This window comes from Moschus berezovskii, chromosome 17 (assembly GCF_049115385.1).
Source record: "Moschus berezovskii isolate FMDL1 chromosome 17, NW_MosBer_1.0, whole genome shotgun sequence".
Classification (NCBI taxonomy): Eukaryota; Metazoa; Chordata; class Mammalia; order Artiodactyla; family Moschidae; genus Moschus; species Moschus berezovskii.
In genome coordinates, this window is record NC_142476.1 from 9,784,286 (window position 1) to 9,804,693 (window position 20,408).

Below are 20,408 nucleotides of genomic sequence, written 5' to 3' on the forward strand. Positions count from 1 at the left end.
TTTAAAAATCCAGGACTTAATAAACAAAATCGTAGTTGTCAGGTCTGTTAGAAAGTCATGAAATAGGTTCACATTTCTCAAAAGCAAAGTCATGGGATAGTTTCACATTTCCCAAAAGCACGATTCGAGCCGCAGATTATAGTTTCTGTTGTGTCAGTTGCCCCGATTATCCTGTATGGAGATTCTACAGTAGTTTTCAAACGGAAAATAAAGTACTAGAAATGACCACATTCGTTTTTCCTAATGAACTCTTTATTTTTACACCTCTTGCCTAAATTTCAAACCACAATGACAACGGTAATAAGTTACTCTGGCCATGAAGGAGTCGAGGAGGTGAAGGCTCCAAAGCTGCAGAGTGGGCTTACCCTGCCTGCAGCCGACCTGCCACCCACCGAATGCCCCACACCCTCACGATTAGCCAGAGGATTACCCAGCACTTTGTTAAACATTACTTTTTGGTTACAAAAATGGGGTTGGGTTTGGTGGGTTTTCTTAACGTTGTGAAAAACTGATATTCCAATACGATTCCCTCTGAATAAGTTTGAGGGCACTGAATAAAAGGCTCTTCAAACCTGCCCACTTAGAGAGGACTGAGCCAGATGGTAGTTTAAGGATGCCACAGTTCTGTTCTCTCTGCCTGATCACAGCCCATCACACTGTTTGCTTTAAGATTAGTCCCCTTTACTGTTCTGGTTATTTATTAAATAACTGAAACTATCACGATTCACTACCCATCCTATTTCTCAGTGTTCTTTACATAATTTGGAACCAATTTAGACTAAAGCCCTGTCAAAAGTTTTACAAATGAGAACTATTCAAGAATAAGGCTTTGGATACTTGCTTTCGTTTTAGATTTAGGAGAAATGCTATGAATGGAGCTAATGGGATTTCCCTACTTATCTTGGTCAGGGACTTTAAAAAAAGCACTAAACAATTGTCCTTTTCACGTTTCAGATTTAGATGTTAGCTGTGAATGAGTAAATGCATGATACGGGATACAGCATTTGACTTGAAACAACTATGCAAATGTAATAGTGGCCCATAAGTTTAGGATGCAAAACAACTAGGATCTGAAAACAAAAATCTAGGCAAAAAATAATGTAAATAAATGTGGGGACTCTTGACTAACAAGAGCACCACTATATTTATGAAGAATATTATAGTGGGGATAATAAACTGGATGGGGAGAGGGATAAACTACACATTTTTTTTTTCAACAAACTTGTCTAGAATCTAGCTTGTGACATTCCCTGAGAATAAAAAGAAAACTACTAGCTTCCCTGAGTCCTCAACAGGGGAGATAAACTGTTAACCTAAAACATGCTTGTTGTTCAGTCGCTAAGTCGTGTGCCTCTCTGCCAGGCTCCTCTGTCCGCTTTCTCAGAGTTTGGTCAAATTCATGTTCATTGAGTCCGTGATGCTATCTAACCATCTCCTAGGTGGTGCAGTGGTAAAGAATTCACCTGCCAGTGCAGGAGACATGGGTTCAATCCCTGGGTCAGGAAGATCCCCTGGAGAAGGAAATGGCAACCCACTCCAGTATTCTTACCTGGAGAATTCCGTGCACAGAGGAACCTAGCTAGCTACAGTCCCAGGGATCGCAAAGAGTCGAACACGACTGAGCATACACACACACACACACACACACACGCATTAGACATACTTAGGGCTGTTGTGAAACGTCATGGAGGATCTGGCCAGAAAAGAAGCGAGTTCAGACTTTCCCACCTAACTGCATTCCCCGCAGCTCTGCCTTGTTGGCAGCCATCAGCTGGGCACCGCGCCCTAATCCTCCGTCTAGTTTGAAGTGATGCCAGAACCCACCAATGCTGAAGCTAGACTTCCAGAACCCTAAATCAGGTTCACCAGAGAGTGAGTGAGTGTGAGTGTGTGTGTGTTAGTCACTCAGTCGTTTCCAACTCTCTGTGACCAGTCAGGCTCCTCTGTCCATGGAATTCTCCAGGCACGAATACAGGAGTGGTTTGCCCTTTCCCTCTCCAAGGTTCACCAGTGACTACTCCAATTCCTCTCCAAAGTCCCTGGAAACATAGTAACAGCAATGAAATAAATTACATTCATTTCTTTAATACATTTTGGAACGCTGTACTATGGATCTTATACTAGACTGTCCACATTTTGAATGTGTAATAATTTTTTTATTACAGCCTAGTTTAGAAATGTTCTATAACTTTTAGACAAATGTGTGTTCAGTGGCATTTCTTCAGTTTATTCCCAGGACTGTCCTCGTTTTGCCATCGTCAGAATCACTTATTGAGCACCTGCTAGTGTATTTTAATATTCTCTCCAGTGATTACATCATGTCATATATTCATCTGTATGGCTTCTGTTGCTGATAACCTACTGCTGAAATAAAAGCACTTTATTGATAACATCACTCTAGTTCCCTGTAAGTAAATACTCAAAAAGTAAACATATTTGAGGTCATTTTGTATTAATCAAGAATACAAAGGAAATCATTTAGAGAGTTAATCTCAATTTTCTGGAAAGATTTTAGCAACTTATCTGAAGGCCTGAATCTTTGTCATTGGTGATTAATTGCTTCTTAGTACCTATAAATTTCTACAATAAAACTACTTATCAAGCACAATAAACTCCAAATAATAAATAACTCATGTGCATTAACATAAGGCATTTGTGATATTTATTTCACCCTCCTTACCTTCATTTTGTCCCTAATCCATTAAGAGAATCAGTTGGCACTCTGAAGGATAAATTACTGACAGTCATCTGTTCTCCTAAGGGCCAAAGGATTTGGTTATATGCTGTTCTTACACCAAATGACATAATTTCACTGGGCAATTTGTTTATCAGTGCATTCCTCTAGACATGCCCAAGTGGTTAGGCATAAATATTTTTTTCTCTCCCTAACTTAAAGGATATTTCCACATTGTAGCATGTTACTATAGGACTCAAAATTCAGCGGCCTCCCTGGCGTCTGTCTGACCCTCAGACGGCTCCTCCAAGGCTGTCCTTCTGTCTGCGGTGCTGGTGACCTGCTTTTCTCAGGGACCATGTGGGGTAAAGTTTTCCCTCCCAAAGGATAACCCACAGGAGCAGCTGGGCAGGCGGCTTCTTGATTCAACCCCATTCATTCGGCAGATAATTGCCGAGGCCTGCCTACTCCGCACCGGCCCTGTGCTCCACTCTGCGGCCACCACACTGAGATTTTTTTTTTTTTTTGGAACTTCCAGGACTGTCCACCAGCTCGCCACTAATCAAGGGACCCCACGCAAAAGTGTCTAGTTGCGCAGAGACAACGCGCTGGGAAGGAAAAGGCGCAGGGCTCTACGAGGGAAGTGAACGAAGGCGCTGACGCAGGCCAGGGCCCCAGGGAAGGCTTCCCGGGGGAAACGTGGCTGAAACCCGAAGAGCGAGAAGAAATAACCTGGGCAGGAAAGGAAAGGGCGTCCCGGACGGCAGGAGGCGCGGGGCCGCCCCCGCGCTGGCCCGCAGCCCAGCCATACCCGCGCTTGTCCCGCGAGCGCCGCGCCACGGGACCGAGGCCCAGGGGCTGGTCACGCGGCCCCGGGGCTGCTGGGAAGACAGGCGGGGCCGGGGCGAGTGGGCGTGGGCCGGGGGCGGGCCCTGGGCGTCCAGGCCCGCCTCCTTCAAGTGCGGAGACTCCCCGGGCGTAAGGACACTCAGGACTGATAAAATAGCATCCTAACGTGAGTCTGTTTTAATGGTCACACTTTTAAAACCATACTCAGCCTGGAAAATAGGAGCCGATCCAAGTGTGCTTTTCACAGAATTAACTCTGAAATTCACGTAGTTTTCATTCATTCACAGAGCCCCACAGGCTGTGTGGTCTGTTGATGGATCGCAAGTCTAAAAACAAACTGCAGGGTCAGCACCTTTTCTTTCCCTCTAGTCACTGTATCTCTAGGACTAAAGGGATAACCGTAACTGGCGACCACGCCGAAGCCTAAATTTGAGAGCCTCTGTGCCTCCTCTCCCAGTTCTCTGTCTTGAGGGAGCATCCTCCATGTGAGAGACAAGAGACGGTGGAGGTGGACGGAGGGAGGAGGGACCTTGGGGATGGAGGTAAGTGAAGTGATTCTGAAGAGTCCACAACTTAAGAATGTGTGGATTTTTCACCGACCAAGGGCTTCCAACCAAGGATGTGAGTGGGGTCTTCAGTTCAACCAGAGCCTTACTTGCCACCCATTGAGTCCTGCTTGAGGATGGGGGGGAGGGTCTAATTTGCACAGTCTCCTGCGTGCTTGCAGTGGCCCTCCATGGCAGAGAGGGCAAGGAGATAACATATTGATAGACTTTGGTAATCAATTAGATATAGGGGTAAGGAAATGGAAAAATCAAGTTCCCACCTCTCCGTTCTTTTACCATCTCCTCCCCACCCCACCCCTTCCTGGTCCAAACCAATGATGAAGCAGCTGGAAACTCCAGCTTTTATCCCTACTATCCTGTCCACTTCATCCTATCCATCTATCCTACCCCTCCAACCGCTCTGATAAGCCAACTCTGTCCGTAATAGACTCTTAGGCCTAAAAACAGCTTAGAAGTTTTAAGAAGCTGTGAAAAACTCATCAGATCCATACACTGTAGATGTTTTATGATGTCAGAGCCCCTCTTTTACCTAGGAATTTGTAAAGTTGAGATGATCCATGGGAAACTCTTTGAAACAAATAAACCAAATGTGTTGACACTCAACCCATAAGTTACAGTTTGCCCCCTTCCCAGAGCCTCCTGTTCGCACAGCACTGAGGACTGTTGTGCTTATCATCACTGATCTAAGGACACCTGTGTCCAGTGAAGCTGCTTATCCCCTGGAGTTATGCAGTATGACGGCCCTGCTCCTTCTGCATTTGCGAGAGGCCAGAGCTCTCATTTGCAGTCCCTGAAAGGGGGCACGGGAAGAAAGGAGGAGCCCAGGCTGGAAAATACCCAGGCCTGGGCAGCATCCTTGTTTTGTGTCATGACCTGGCTTTCTGCTACCTTTCCACAGGTGCAAACCTTGGGGTAAACCACCTCGCATGTCTGGAGATGAAAAAGGAGAGGCCAGCCCAGGGAGCTGGTCCTCCCAGAAGGCAGCCTTTGGAGCACCCAGCACACACTCCCTTCTTCTCCCTCATCCCTATTTAAGGATAGGGCGTGAGTCTAGAAAAGGGAAAACTTCAGGCAGAAATAGATGTACTTAATAAACCAAGCCACTTCTGGGCTGCTTTGAGTTTCATAATAATTATTACTTAGCATTTATTGTGTTTATCCAGTGCCCAGAACTTTGCATACATGTGACAGACATGCAAGTTGCCTAATCTAACATCTGTTCTCACCTTTGGTCAGAGAAACCCCAATTTTTAACTGGGCACGTGACCACCTATAAAAAACAAAACCATCTACACATTTCCCAGATCCCTTGGAGATGGGTATGCCTGTGTGTTTAAGGACAGCTGTGGTGCTGGCTTGGTTACTTTCTACCTCCAAACTTGGTTTATGAGAGAGAGAAGTAAACTTCTGTTTAAGCTACTATTTTTTTTTTTGCTTTGTTTTATTTGGATTTTTTTCTTTTTAGTAGAAAACAAAATCTACACTTGGCTGATACAGTGTGTTATGGTGTCTTATATAATTCTCAAACAACACTTTGAGAGTTTAGTTAACCTCTCAAGCCTTGATTTCCTCATGTGGAAAATAATAGTACCTACTTCTCTGGGCTTCTGAGGATTAGATGAAATAATTCCTGCAAAGTTCTGAGCACAGTGCCTGGCACAAGGGAAGTGTTTAATGCTATTCTTTATTTTATTAAGGGCCTTACATCTCTCTAGTGGGATCACCAATTCCATTAAGTCCCTGTCTTCAATCTCTTCTATCCTCCACAGAACAATCCTGGACCCACAGTGGGCTCTACACTTAATTGTTGAGAGAACCTTGTGGCTGAACACAAATGTGCACATAAAATTATTTACATGCATTCTCAAATTACTTGTTTCTTTCAGTGTTGAGAACTGAGGTAGCTCAAGCAACCATAAATTTTCATATGGTTATACTTTTAAAATAAAGACAGGATTCCTAACTTGCTTTTTTTTATTTGCTTCAAGGTGTGGGAAGTTTTCGTTAAAATTTGTCTGATTTCCCATCTTCTCCACTATGAAAGAACACTGGTAGTAAAGCCAGATGGAAGGTAAGACTTCATTGGTAAGACTTCTTGTTGACTAAAGGAGCATCGTGTGAGCGTGAGACTTGTGACTGGAGACAGTGTGGAGTGCTGTCTTGAGCGTGTTTAACGCTGCGGCACATCACAGTAGTCTTGGTTTGTACTAGTTTAGCACTTATTCACAAACAACATGATGATTAGTGCCGATTCTAGGAGACTGGTTTCCCACTGACCCCAAAAGAAACAATGCAAATATTCATCCTTTTCTAAAGCATAGTAAAACTCCTGTGGTTTTTGAAACCAGACCAAGAACACGTGTAGAAAAGCCCATGGATTATTTTAAGTGAACTTATTTTTTTTTTAATCTCATTAGCTTTTCACCATATGCTGTTTATTTTTTATATCCTGCACAGGCTGAGAAATGAAAATGGACCAGGCCGCTATGTTTTGTCCAGGGCGCATCATTACGAGGATGACATAGACAAACTGGGGAGTCCCGAGAAAAAACAAAGATGATTGGGGGCACTTTTCAAGATGACTTATTGAAAAAGATGTTTAAACCTCTATGTGTTGTTAACTCAGCAGCCTCGGAGGCGAGCAGGAAAACTGCTTACCGCTGCATGAAAAGTGTTCCCTCAGGGGCTCCTGATGCAGAAAGAGGCTGCATTCACATCCCAGCTCCACATTCCTGGGCTGTGCCTGTTTGCCGTTTACTTAACCTTGTCGTGCAGCAGAATGTTTGTGAGGCACTAAATGTCTACCTGGTGGGGTTTGGGGGGTAAGAATTAAATGAGAAACTATATGTAAAGCATTTAACATATTGCCTGGAAGTAAACAGGTTAAGTGGGTCAGGAAGATCCCCTGGAGGAGGAAATGGCAACCCACTCCAGTATTCTGGCCTGGCAAACCCCATGGACAGAGGGGCCTGGCGGGCTACAGTCCATGGGGTCACAAAGAGTCAGAGATGACTGAGTACACACACACAAAATAGGTCAGTAGGGTGTGTCTGTGCCTGTGTATTTTAATTTCTAAATAGGATGGGTGTCTGGCATGTGATTTCAGAAGAATCAGCTACACTCCACTCAACGCCAAACATTTCTCCTGTTCGTCGGCGTCTAAGTTGCTTCAGTTGTGTCCGAATTCTGGGACAAATTCTGTTTCCTGGAGAATCCTGTTACCCTCAGAAACAGCGTAACATATGACTGGGCGGAAAGCATATCTAAGTATTGAAGAAGTTTTGCTTTCCACCTGAAAAGCTCAGGCTTGCAGAGCCTCGAGCATTTCCTAAAGGCTGGAATCCCAGGATTTGTCAGGTCTGTGTTATGTTGACCCTTGGAAGGTCAAGGTGGGCACTGACGGGGAGAGGGGAGCGGGGGAGACAGCATGGGGGGGGCGTTTCCAGGCCGAAGATCAGTCCGTGATTCTGTGGCCACAGAGGAGCGTGGATGGTGTGGAACACCTTTGCTTTGGAGGCAATAATGAAGCACAGTGACCCAGCTCCACTCTACAAGAATGCTGGCATTAACGCCAGAGGGAGGGACGCAGGGAACCCCTGCCCTGTGGTCCAGGGTCACGTGGGTCTGGCTGCAGTGGAAGGATGGGTGAGGGCATGGTGTGGAGAACTTGCCTCCTCCTGGGTGGGTGCTGTGGAAAAGCAGACACAGGAAAAAAGAAACTGGAGGAGCACACAAGGGGGAAGGAAAAAGAGGGAGGGAGAAAAACCACAGACAGAGACTCCGGAGATGGCTAGACACACTGTTACTAGAAATCTCACTGGATCTGAAAAGATAGTGTTGCGAGTTGCAGTGTATCCTTGGATACATTTATCATTCACTGGGCTAGTTCAGTTCAGTTCAGTTCAGTCACTCAGTCGTGTCCGACTCTCCGCGACCCATGAATCACAGCATGCCAGGCCTCCCTGTCCATCACCAACTCCCGGAGTTCACTCTAGCTCATGTCCACAGAGTCGGTGATGCCATCCAGCCATCTCATTCTCGGTCGTCCCCTTCTCCTCCCGCCCCCAACCTTTCCCAGCATCAGACTCTTTTCCAGTGAGTCAACTCGTCGCATGAGGTGGCCAAAGTATTGCAGTTTCAGCTTTAGCATCAGTCCTTCCAATGAACACCCAGGATCGATCTCCCTTAGAATGGACTGGTTGGATCTCCTTGAGGTACAAGGGACTCTCAGGAGTCTTCTCCAACACCACAGTTCAAAAGCATCGATTCTTCGGCGATCAGCTTTCTTCACAGTCCAACTCTCACATCCATACATGACCACGGGAAAAACCATTGCCTTGACTAGACGGACCTTTGTTGGCAAAGTAATATCTCTGCTTTTCAATATACTATCAAGGTTGGTCATAACTTTCCTTCCAAGAAGTAAGCGTCTTTTAGTTTCATGGCTGCAATCAGCATCTGCAGTGATTTTGGAGCCCAAAAAAATAAAGTCTGACACTGTTTCCACTGTTTTTCCATCTATTTCCCATGAAGTGATGGGACCAGATGCCATGATCTTTGTTTTCTGAATGTTGAGCTTCAAGCCAACCTTTTCACTGTCCTCTTTCACTTTCTTCAAGAGGCTTTTGAGCTCCTCTTCACTTTCTGCCATAAGGGTAGTTCATCTGCATATCTGAGACTATTGATATTTCTCCCAGCAATCTTGATTCCAGCTTGTGCTTCTTCCAGCCCAGCGTTCCTCCTGATGTACTCTGCATATAAGTTAAATAAGCAAGGTGACAATATACAGCCTTGACGCACTCCTTTTCCTATTTGGAACCAGTCTGTTGTTCCATGTACAGTTCTGACTATTGCTTCCTGACCTGCATACAGGTTTCTCAAGAGGCAGGTCAGGTGGTCTGGTATTCCCATCTCTTTCAGAATGTTCCACAGTTTATTGTGATCCACACAGTCAAAGGCTTTGGCATAGTAACTGGGCTAGACCCTCTTACTAATGTGAGATAATGCATGGAAGTCATAAAAATTTTAGGTTCAAGGTTGTGCTTCAGAGTAACTTTTCATGCTGACCTTCCATGGATACATTCCCTTGGACAGTTGTCCACCGGCCTCTATTTTATTTCATAATCGCTTCTGGGGATTATGTAAGATTATTTCTAATCTTACCTGGCCACTGGGAAAGTTTCATGTCCAATTTCTAATTTCTTCCCGGAAAATCCACTTGCCTTTTCCTGGCTTTCCTTGGTTTCAATCTTCTGGAAATTGAAACCTGAAGCACAGTGTTCTGTGATTTTCATTCTACTCCTATTTTATGAAAGTTTGTTGTTGTTTAGTTGCTCAGTCATTTCTGACTCTTTTGCAACCCCATGTACTGTAGCCCGCCAGGCTCCTCTGTCCATGGCATTTCCCAGTCAAGAAGGCTGGAGTGGGTTGCCATTTCCGTCTGCAGGGCATCTTCCCCACCCAGCGATTGAACATGCATCTCCTGCATTGGCAGGCGGGTTCTTTACCACTGAGCCACCAGGGAAGTCCATTTTAAAAAGCTTATTAAAGTTGGGGGAGGTCTATTCAGATTGTCTAAGCTCTTCTAAGCGACAAGTAGGGATGAAATGACTGGAGGGCATGGGTGGGATCAAAGTTTCAAGGGCATAAGACAGAGACTGGCAGAGACTCCAACTTCCTGATGTGAAAAGGAGACGAACTCGCCAGCTGGTGCCTGCTCTTTAAGTCTCTGAACTGTTTTTCTCCTGCTCTGACTTCCTGAGGCCACTCTAGCCCAAAGCCTCTGTGGTTTTTCTTCTCCCTTCACCAACTTTTCCTCTGAGCCACCAGCCCCCGACCCCGAGGATGTACCTGCTCCTTTTCTTTCAGGGCTGCTTCCCTGAGGCCAGCCAGCTCAGCCTGGTGACCCTGGGGACAGCCTTAGCCTGGCCGAGATGGCACCGTCTCTGCCCTGATACACGGCAGAGGAACCCTGGCTGGTTCCTCCTTCTGTGCACCTCACTCTGCTGCATGTCCAGCCACTTCCTCCAGGGTCTGGCTCACTGCTCACCTGCTCTGAGATGTCGTCCCTCGTGAATTACATTTTCGATTACTTGTCCCGCCAGACTCCTTCATACCTCCCTGCCTCTACATTTGCAGCTTTCTGTTTTCTGTCCCACTGTTTGGTCAAGAGCTTTGGTCTTTTGAAGTTCAGCTCAAAAGACTTCCCTTTGTGAAGTCTTCCTGATCACAATTCCTGCATACCTAGGGGGAGAGTCCCTTGGACAGCAAGGAGATCAAACCAGTCAATTCTAAAGGAAATCGACCCTGAATGTTCATCGGAAGGACTGATGCTGAAGGTGAAGCTCCAATACTTTGGCCACCTGATACGAACAGCCGACTCATTAGAAATAAGACCTTGATGCTGGGGAAGACTGAGGGCAGGAGGAGAAGGGGGCGACAGAGGATGAGATGGTTGGATGGCATCACTGACTTGATGGACATGAGTTTGAGCAAGCTCTGGGAGATGGTGAAGGACAGGGAAGCCTGGCGTGCTGCAGTCCATGGGGTTGCAAAGAGTCAGACTCGACTGAGTGATTGGACAACAGGGAACTAGATCCCACCCGCCACAACTAAGAGTTTGCATACTGCAACGGAAGGTCCCGAATAGCACGACTAAAAATCCCAAATGCTGCCCTGAAGGCTGAAGATCCCACATGCTGCAGCTAAGATGTGACACAGCCAGACAAATAAATACATATTTTTTAGGTTATGTGCCAACAGTCTCACGGATGCTCAAACTTAATGGTAACGACTAGTAAATACAAGGACTGAGGAGTAGAAATGGGAGTGGGGAATATTTATCTATTTAGAAACAAAAAACAACTAATTTTTTTTTATTGTAGGACGTAGAACCTTGCTTCGTGGACTCCGTTTCTTGTTCCATTTCTTGCATTTACTGGAAGAAATTTAAAAAACATTAAACATGTTCAGACTTGAACTTAGATTCATCTTCCTCATTTAGTCTGAACTGGTGACGTTTGTAACCAGTCGTGATGCATTTTAAAGTCAAATGTAAAATAATTTTAAAACTTTGTGTGATTCCTCTCCCTGATTCACACAGACAGTTGGGTAAAATAATTTCTGAACTATATGGCAATATGATACCCTAATCTAGTTTTCATTAAACTTTCTTTTCAAAATTATAAAAAATTAATAATATTTTCAACTGATGTGTTTCACAGTCACTGTATAAAGTGTGAACAATAAAATAAAGTTTTAATAGAAAATCCAAGGCACCTGTAATCCCACTCAATGGAGACTATTTATTTAAATATGATGTAATGAAGTTGCTCAGTCATGTCCGACTCTTTGCGATCCCATGGACTGTAGCCTACCAGGCTCCTCTGTCCATGGAATTTTCCAGGCAAGAGTACTGAAGTGGGTTGCCATTTCCTTCTCCCGGGGCTCTTCCTGACCCAGGGGTCGAACCCAGGTCTCCCGCATTGCAGGCAGACACTTAACCATCTGAGCCACAAGGGAAGCCAAATATGATGTAAATTTGGGTGTAAATCAAGACTTTTTCTTTGTTACTGTTGGTTCAGCCACATGAGGGACAGATACAGACATACTCTTGTAATAAACACATAGATTTGTGGAGTAAAATATAATCAATAAAGGGCTTCCCTCGTGTCTCAGCAGTAAAGAATCTGCCTGCAATGCAGGAGACGTGGGTCTGTGGGTTTGATCCCGGGGTAGGGAAGATCCCCTGGAGAAGGAAATGGCAACCCACTCCAGTATTCTTGCCTGGAAAATCCCATGGACGGGGTCTCAAGAGTCAGACACGACTTGGTGACTAAAGCACCACCACCATAATCAATAGAATAAATTACTGATAATTGTGTTTCTAAAAGCAGATAATTGAGTTAGGAAGGAAGAGATGGAAATCCTCTGGTAGCTCGAGCTGTGAGGCTAGCCTGATAAACCCGGCAGCTAGAGAATGGGGTCGGGGTCATGCGTGCATGCTGACTCCCTCCAGTCGTGTCCGACTCTGTGTGACCCATGGACTATAGCCTGCCGGGCTCCTCTGTTCATGGAATTCTCCAGGCAAGAATACTGGAGTGGGTTTCCATGCCTTCCTCCATGTCCCGGATCTTCCCAACCCAGGGATCGAACATGCGTCTCTTATGTCTCCTACACTTACCACTAGCGCCATCTGGGAATCCCATAGAGAAATGTGGGTTGGAGTATAAACCTTACACAGAAACAAGAAACATGACTTTGGGTCCACTAGGTGAATATCTGGAATTAAGAGGTTGAATTAAGAACAGGCTCTTGAAAACTTGCTTAGTCTAAAGCAAAAAAAAAAGTGAAAACTGAAAAAAACTGGGGTGAGTCCACATTTTCTGGGCTTTTTTAAGAAAAGAATTTCAAAGTATTAATAGAAAATTTGGTGCAAAAGTTTATATTACCTTAGAATGAAAATATAAATCACAAGAGATAAAAATTTAAACTGTAGCTAAATGCCACAAAACCTCACAATATCCAGGAATGTAATATAATCTTTAATTATTTTCATCATAATTTTATTTCCTTTATGGAAGTGAAAATTTGTTTCTGTTTCTTGGCTATATACGCTTTTATTGTTTAATTGCTCAGTTGTGTTCCACTCTTTGTGACCTTATGGACTGGAGACCCGCAGGTTCCTCGGAGGAGGAGCCGGGGCCGGAGGGCGGGGCCGGAGCCGGAGGGCGGAGCCGGAGCCGGAGGCGGGGCAGGCGGCGGGCGGCCGCGGGCCTGGGCTTGGGCAAGGACATGGGCGCCCCGTACGCCGCTGCTAGCCCGGCGTGGGCGGCCGCGCAACAAAGAAGCCACCCGGCGACGAGCCCCGGCACCCCCGGCCGGACCATGGGCAGATCCCAGGTAACCCCCGCGCCGCCAGGCCTGCTTCCGCCGTGGCGGCCTCGTCTCGCGCCGCGAGCCCTGTAGTTTCTTCTCTTTCCGCGTTACTTCTCCTGCGTCTCCGGCCCTGCTGCGGGGGTGGTGGTGTGTGTGTGTGAGGCGGCGGTGGGGGACGAGGCGCGCAAAGCCGTTTTACCTCGCGGCCGCCTCGCTGCGAGGCCCGGCGGCGCGCGGGGTCGGAGTGCGCGGCCCGGGGCCCCGGGGGCGGAACGGGGTCCCTCGCCGAGGCCCGGGCCGGGCGCCGCCGCGACACCCCGCCCCTGGCGCCGCGCCGCCGGGAAGCCGTGTGGGCGCCGGGGGCCGTTCGGGCAGCTTTATCGTATTTATTTATTCATTTTTGCCACAGAAATCGGCGCTCCGGCCGGTGGGGTCTGAGGAGGAATCACTGCCCCCCGCGTTTCGGGGAGCGCCCACCACGAGCTCCACCTGAGGAAAGAATGAGGAACTCTGTGCTACCTCAGGCCGCACCGCGTTTTCCCCTTAGAGCTCACAAGGTGAAGGCAGGAGGGGAAAAAAAAAAGGTCAGCTTTGTGGCAGCCGAGCGTGTGTTTCGTAGTTGTGCCCAGGCATTCGGCGATATTCGAGGCGGGCTTCGAGTTTTGAGCGGTTAGTCGCCAAAAGAGTGCCCACGTTTTAACAACGATGGGGAGGAAAACGACCCCAAAATAGATCGATTCATTCCCAGGAATAAGCCTGGGAAATGCACTGTTTGGCTTGCAGGCTGCTTGAAAGGAGTCACCTTCAACGGATAGGCTGCATTCAAGGAACACATTCCGGTTAAACTGAACTTATTTGGATCGTGGGTTGCTGCTGCTGCTGCTGCTAAGTCACTTCAGTCGTGTCCGACTCTGTGTGACCCCATAGACGGAAGCCCACCAGGCTCCCCCGTCCCTGGGATTCTCCAGGCAAGAACACTGGAGTGGGTTGCCATTTAGTCAGCGACCCCAGGGAGGAAGCAGACCAGTGAAAATGGATCTTTTTGGCTCAGATTTATTTGGATTTTTAACTTCCTGTCCCCCCTCAAGCCCTGCAGCGTTATTAGGAAGAGTCCTGCACTCTTGCTGTTTCTTGCTTGGAGGCTGAGCCTAAAGACTGACTTGATCTCCTTTGCAAGGTTTGGAATTTGAATTGTGGAGGTAAACTGGCTGTAATAGTCTCCAGACAGCTGCCTCTGAGTTGACATCTAATCCGCCATCTGATTGGCTCCCCTCTCACCATTGGGCATTTAGCACTGCTGATGTAAATAGAAGGGCTGAGCAGTGCAGTCACAAACATTCTTGCCACAAATACTAACTGAGCTCTATTACTGCAGATGTAAGTGGAATATTGTTTAAGAGTCGGACATGACTGAGAGACTGATCTGAACTGAATGGTAAAGAACCCACCTGCCATGCAGTAGACATAAGAGATATGGGTTTGAGCCCTGGGTTAGGAAGATCCCCTGAAGGAGGGCACAGCAGCTTACTCCAATATTCTTCCCTGGAGAATCCCATGGACAGAGGAACCTGGTAGACATGACTGAAGGAACTTAGCGCAGAGTTCAGTTCAGTCGTTCAGTCGTGTCCGACTCTTTGCGACCCCATGAATCATAGCACGCCAGGCCTCCCTGTCCATCACCAACTCCCGGAGTTCACCCAAACTCATGTCCATCGAGTCAGTGATGCCATCCAGCCATCTCATTCTCTGTTGTCCCCGTCTCCTCCCACCCCCAATCCCTCCCAGCATCAGACTCTTTTCCAGTGAGTCAACTCGTCGCATGAGGTGGACAAATATTGGAGTTTCAGCTTTAGCATCAGTCCTTCCAATGAACACCCAGGACTGATCTCCTTTAGAATGGACTGGTTGGATCTCCTTGCAGTCCAAGGGACTCTCAAGAGTCTTCTCCAGCACCACAGTTCAAAAGCATCAATTCTTTGGCAATCAGCTTTCTTCATAGTCCAACTCACATCCATACATGACCACTGGATAAACAATAGCCTTGACTAGACGGACTTTGGTTGGCAAAGTAATGTCTCTGCTTTTTAATATGCTATCTAGGTTGGTCATAACTTTCCTTCCAAGGAGTAAGCGTCTTTTAATTTCATGGCTGCAATCAGCATCTGCAGTGATTTTGGAGCCCAATAAAATAAAGTCTGACACTGTTTCCACTGTTTCCCCATCTATTTCCCATGAAGTGATGGGACCAGATGCCATGATCTTCATTCTCTGAACGTTGAGCTTCAAGCCAAACTTTTCACTTTTCTCTTTCACTTTTATCAAGAGGCTTTTTAGTTACTCTTCACTTTCTGCCATAAGGGTGGGGTCATCTGCATATCTGAGGTTATTGATATTTCTCCCAGCAATCTTGATTCCAGCTTGTGCTTCTTCCAGCCCAGCTTTCCTCATGATGTACTCTGCATATAAATTAAATAAGCAGGGTGACAATATACAACCTTGACGTACTCCTTTTCCTATTTGGAACCAGTCTGTTGTTCCATGTCCAGTTCTAACTGTTGCTTCCTGACCTGCATACAGGTTTCTCAAGAAGCAGGTCAGGTGGTCTGGTATTCCCATCTCTTTCAGATGTTCCACAGTCTATCATGATCCACACATTCTAAGGTTTTGGCATAGTCAATGAAGCAGAAATAGATGTTTTTCTGGAACTTTCTTGCTTTCTCCATGATCCAGTGGATGTTGGCAATTTGATCTCTGGTTCCTCTGCCTTTTCTAAAACCAGCTCGAACATCTGGAAGTTCACGGTTCACATATTGCTGAAGCCTGGCTTGGAGAATTTTGAGCATGACTTTACTAGCATGTGAGATAAGTGCAATTGTGCGGTAGTTTGAGCATTCTTTGGCATTGCCTTTCTTTGGAATTGGAAAGAAGACTGACCTTTTCCAGTCCTGTGGCCACTGCTGAGTTTTCCAAATTTGCTGGCATATTGAGTGTAGCACTTTCACAGCATCATCTTTCAGGATTTGAAATAGCTCAATTGGAATTCCATCACCTCCACTAGCTTTGTTCGTAGTGATGCTCTCTAAGGCCCACTTGACTTCACATTCCAAGAAGTCTGGCTCTAGGTGTGTGATCACGCCATTGTGATTATCTTCGTCATGAAGATCTTTTTTGTACAGTTCTTCTGTGTATTCTTGCCACCTCTTCTTAATATCTTCTGCTTCTGTTAGGTCCATACCATTTCTGTCCTTTATCAAGCCCATCTTTGCATGATATGTTCCCTTGGTATCTTTAATTTTCTTGAAAAGATCTCTTGTTTTCCTATTCTGTTGTTTTCCTCTCTTTCTTTGCATTGATCACGGAGGAAGGCTTTCTTGTGTCTCCTTGCTAATCTTTGGAACTCTGCATTAAGATGCTTATATCTTTCCTTTTCTCCTTTGCTTTTCGCTTCTCTTCTTTTCACAGCTATTTGTAACACCTCCTCAGACAGCCATTTTGCTCTTTTGCATTTCTTTTTCATGGGGACGGTCTTGATCCCTGTCTTCTGTACAATGTCACGAACCTCCGTCCAGAGTTCATCAGGCACTCTATCTATCAGATCTAGACCCTTAAATCTATTTCTTACTTCCACTGTATGATCATAAGGGATTTGATTAGGTCATAGCTGAATGGTCTAGTGGTTTTCCCTACTTTCTTCAATTTAAGTCTGAATTTGACAATAAGGAGTTCTTTGAAAAATGTTGGACCATATAGAGAAAGGATATGCATGATTTTTTCTGCTTTTTTGTGTTTCCTTATTAAAATAATCATCCATTAGGAAACCTGAATCAAGGTTTAAAGTTACAAGTAATTATTATTTCCTTTAATGGTGTGTTTGAATGCAATTAATTTGAAAAATTTGTCTTTCCCAGAACACAAAAATCAGAAAGTGTACTTATTTAACAAAAACTCCTTCTTAACAGCAACAAAAAAATAAAAAATGAGAGAAATAAAATTGCCGTCACAGAGGAACTAATTATCATAAAGGAGGTCTCAGAGACTGCTAGTGTTGCATGAAGTATAGGCAGCTATAGGAAGAACTAATTAGAATTTGCTATTTAACAGTACTGACTAAAACAACCTTTGAATAAATGAATTTTTGGAATCCTTTCTCTTTTATGTGAATAGCTCATGGATAAGCTTGTCCATGTCACTAATTTTTGAGTCTTTTAGACATTAAATGCTATATGCTAAATACTTAAATATTTGAAGTTTTAAAACAAAATGCATCTTTTCAAATAATTAGATAAAATAGACTATTCACATTTTAGTTTTTAATAAAGAAATTGATCAGGTCAGAGTGAAAAAATTCTTTGATTTAACCTTCAAGAACTTTTTATAACTCATTCTGTGGCTTTTTTAAAAATTAATCACAACATTATTACAACATAAAATTAGGTGGGAAATAATAATTATAAAAATGTACAATTTTGCAGAATATGAAGAATACAAATTTTAGTAAGATTTGGCTATTAGATCCTATTTGAACTCTTACCAGGAGAGTGTGAAGGACAGGGGATCCTACCATGAAGTCCAAGAGTCAGACACAACGTAGACTGAAGAATAACAAAACTCTTACCACTAGTGGAACAGTAAATCAAAATATTCCCAAAGTGACTTTCAGATGCCAAATAACTGATTCCCCTTATCTATTATTATGTTGTGTTAGAATTTTAACTCACATTTAGTTAAATGCACTCATTTCAACTGTACGGTTTAACAAACATTTACAAGTGCTCATACCTGTGTAAATTCCACAAAATATGTTTATTGAATCTTTCCTTCTTCTCTTATGCCTATTTGCAGTCAACACCTTCCCAACACATTAACTATTGGCAACCACCAATATGCTCTCACTAGATTCGATTGCTTTAGAATTCTTTGTTAACAGAATCATGTGAAAAGAGGTATCATGGATCCTGCCTTTTTGCACTTTGCATAGTGATTTTGAAATTCACCCATGTTATTGTTCATATAGCTAATTTGTTCCTCTTTAATTACTGCTGAGAACTCTTCCATTGTTGTTGTTGTCGTCCAGTTGGGTCTGACTCTCTGTGATCCCGTGGACTGCAACACCCCAGGCCTCCTTGACCCTCACCATCTCCCAGAGTTTGCCCAATTTCATGTTCATTTCATTGGTGATGCTGTCCAGTCATCTCATCCTCTGATGCCCTCTTCTCCTTCTGTCCTCAATCTTTCCCAGCCTCTGGGACGTTACCAATGAGTTGTCTGTTCACATCAGATGCCCAAAATACTGGAGCTTCAGCTTCAGCATCAGTCCTTCTAGTGAATATTCACGGTTGGTCTCCCTTAAGATTGACTGGTTTGTTCCTTGCTCTCCAAGGGACTTTCAGGAGTCTTCTTCAGCACCACAGTTCCAAGGCATCAATTTTTTGGCATTCTGCCTTCCAGCTCTCACAACCCTACACGATCACTGGGAAGACCACAGCCTTGACTATATGGACCTTTGTCAGCAGAGTAATGTCTCTGCTTTTCAACACACTGTCTAGGTTTGTCACCACTTTCCTGCCAAGAAGCAGTCGTCTTCTAATTTCATGGCTGCAGTCACCATCTGCAGTGATTTTGGAGCCCAAGAGGAGGAAATCTGTCACTACTTCCACCTTTTCCCCTTCTATTTGGAATGCAAATAGATGCCAGATGCCATAATCTTAATTTTTTTTTCTAATATTTCATCTTAAGCCGGCTCTTCACCCTCCTCCTTCACTCTCATCAAGAAACTCTTTAGTTCCTCTTTGCTTTCTGCCATAATGGTGGTATCATCCCCATATCTGAGGTTATTGATGTTTCTCCCACTTATCTTGGTTCCAACTTGTAACTCATCCAATCCGGCATTTCTCATGATGTGCTCAGGGTGACAGCAGACAGACCTCTCTTACTCCTTTCTGGATCTTAAGTCAATCAGTTGTTCCATACAGGGTTCTAACTGTTGCTTCTTGACCCATATACAGGTTTCTTAGGAGACAGGTAAGATTTTCTGGTATTCCCATCTTCTAAGAACTTTCCACAGTTTGTCATGATCCACCCAATCAAAGGCTTTAGTGTACTTGATAAAAAGAGTTAGATGTTTTTCTGGAATTTCCTTGCTTTCTCTATGATCCAGCAAATGTTGGTAATTTGATGCCTAGTTCTTCCTTTTCTAAACCCACCTTGGACATCTGGAAGTTCATGGTTCCCATAATGCTACAGCCTAGCATGCAAGCTTTGAAGCAGGATCTTACTAGCATGGGAGATGAGTGCAATTGTCCAGTGGTTAGCGTGTTCTTTGGTACTACCCTTTCTGGGGTTTGGGGTGAGGATTGACCTTTTCCAGTCCTGTGGCCACTGCTGGGTCTCACAGATTTGTTGACATAATGAATGCAAAACCTTGATGATGGAAGCATCCTTTAGGGATTTGAATAATTCTACTGGCATTTCATTGCATCCACTAGATTAACAACAATGCTTCTTAAGGCCCACTTGACTTCACATTCCAGAATATGGCTGTGGATGACTAATTGTAGTAACCTGGTTCATTAAGTTCTTTCATATACAGTTCTTCCATGTATTATTTCCATCTCTTGATTTCTTCAGTGTCTACCAGGTCTGTACCATTTTTATCCCTTTTTGTGCCCATCTTTGAGTGAATGTTCCCTTGATGTTTCCAATTTTCTTGAAGATATCTCTAGTCTTTCCCCCTTTTGTTGTTTTCTTCTATTATCATCGTACGACTAAGAGAAGAATAAGGCCTTCTTGTCTCTTCTAGCCATTTTTTTGAACTCTGCATTTAATTGGATGTACGCTTCCCTCTCTCTTGCTGTGTCTCTTCTTCTTCTGCTACTTGTAAAGCCTCCTCAGATAACCACTTTGCCTTCTTTCTTTTCTTTTGCTTTGGGATGGTTTTGTTTGCTGCCTCCTGTACGATATTGTGGACCTCTGTCCACAGTTCTTCAGGCACACTGTTAATTAGATCTAGTCCCTTCAATCTATTCGTTACCTCTACTGAAAATATATATGGGATTTAATTTAAGTCATACCTGGCTGGCCAATTGTTTTTCTCAGTTATATTTTTTCAGCCTGAATTTTGCTATGAAAAGCTGATGATTTGAGCCAGAGTCAGCTCCAAGTTTTGTTTTTGCTGACTGTAGCTTCAGCTACAAAGAATGCAATCAATTTGATTGATTCCACTGTAGACTATACCAAAATGTGTTTATCTATTCATGAGTTAACAGGCATTTGAGTGTGCCTTTTAGAAAGCTATTATGAAAATTTTATGTTCAAGTCTCATGTAAACATGCATGAAATTTAAAAAGCTACAGTTCTGATAAATTCTGTGAGCAAGTCTTTTTGCACTGCTTTCATTTTCTTAAAGTATGTTTTTCTGGTTTTTATTCTTTTTCTCTCCCTTA

The 20,408-nt window shown here is 44.4% G+C and overlaps 1 protein-coding gene and 1 long non-coding RNA gene across 8 annotated transcripts in view; one reads left to right on the top strand and one right to left on the bottom strand.

Annotated features, from left to right (window-relative positions):
- Positions 1-230: 230 nt before the first annotated feature.
- On the bottom strand, positions 231-3,537 carry LOC148775055 (uncharacterized). Its single transcript, XR_016039459.1, has 2 exons — positions 3,407-3,537; positions 231-2,756 (listed from the first exon to the last, which is right to left on the bottom strand). It is a non-coding gene; the product is annotated as an uncharacterized LOC148775055 (long non-coding RNA).
- Positions 3,538-12,525: 8,988 nt separating this feature from the next.
- LOC129542119 (uncharacterized) overlaps positions 12,526-20,408 on the top strand; it is a 415,462-nt gene continuing 407,579 nt past the window's right edge. The window contains exons 1-3 of one of the 7 annotated variants that reach the window (XR_008682998.2): positions 12,568-12,990; positions 13,376-13,523; positions 13,750-20,404. Coding sequence is in view for 3 of the 7 variants with exons in the window: in XM_055404204.2 (XP_055260179.2) it covers positions 12,751-12,990; positions 13,376-13,459 (324 nt within the window). In the remaining 4 variants the exon portion in view is untranslated. Of the gene's footprint in view, positions 12,991-13,375; positions 20,405-20,408 lie in introns of those variants that run through there. The other 6 variants (XR_016039448.1, XR_008682997.2, XR_016039447.1 and 3 more) reach the window with 6 other exon arrangements.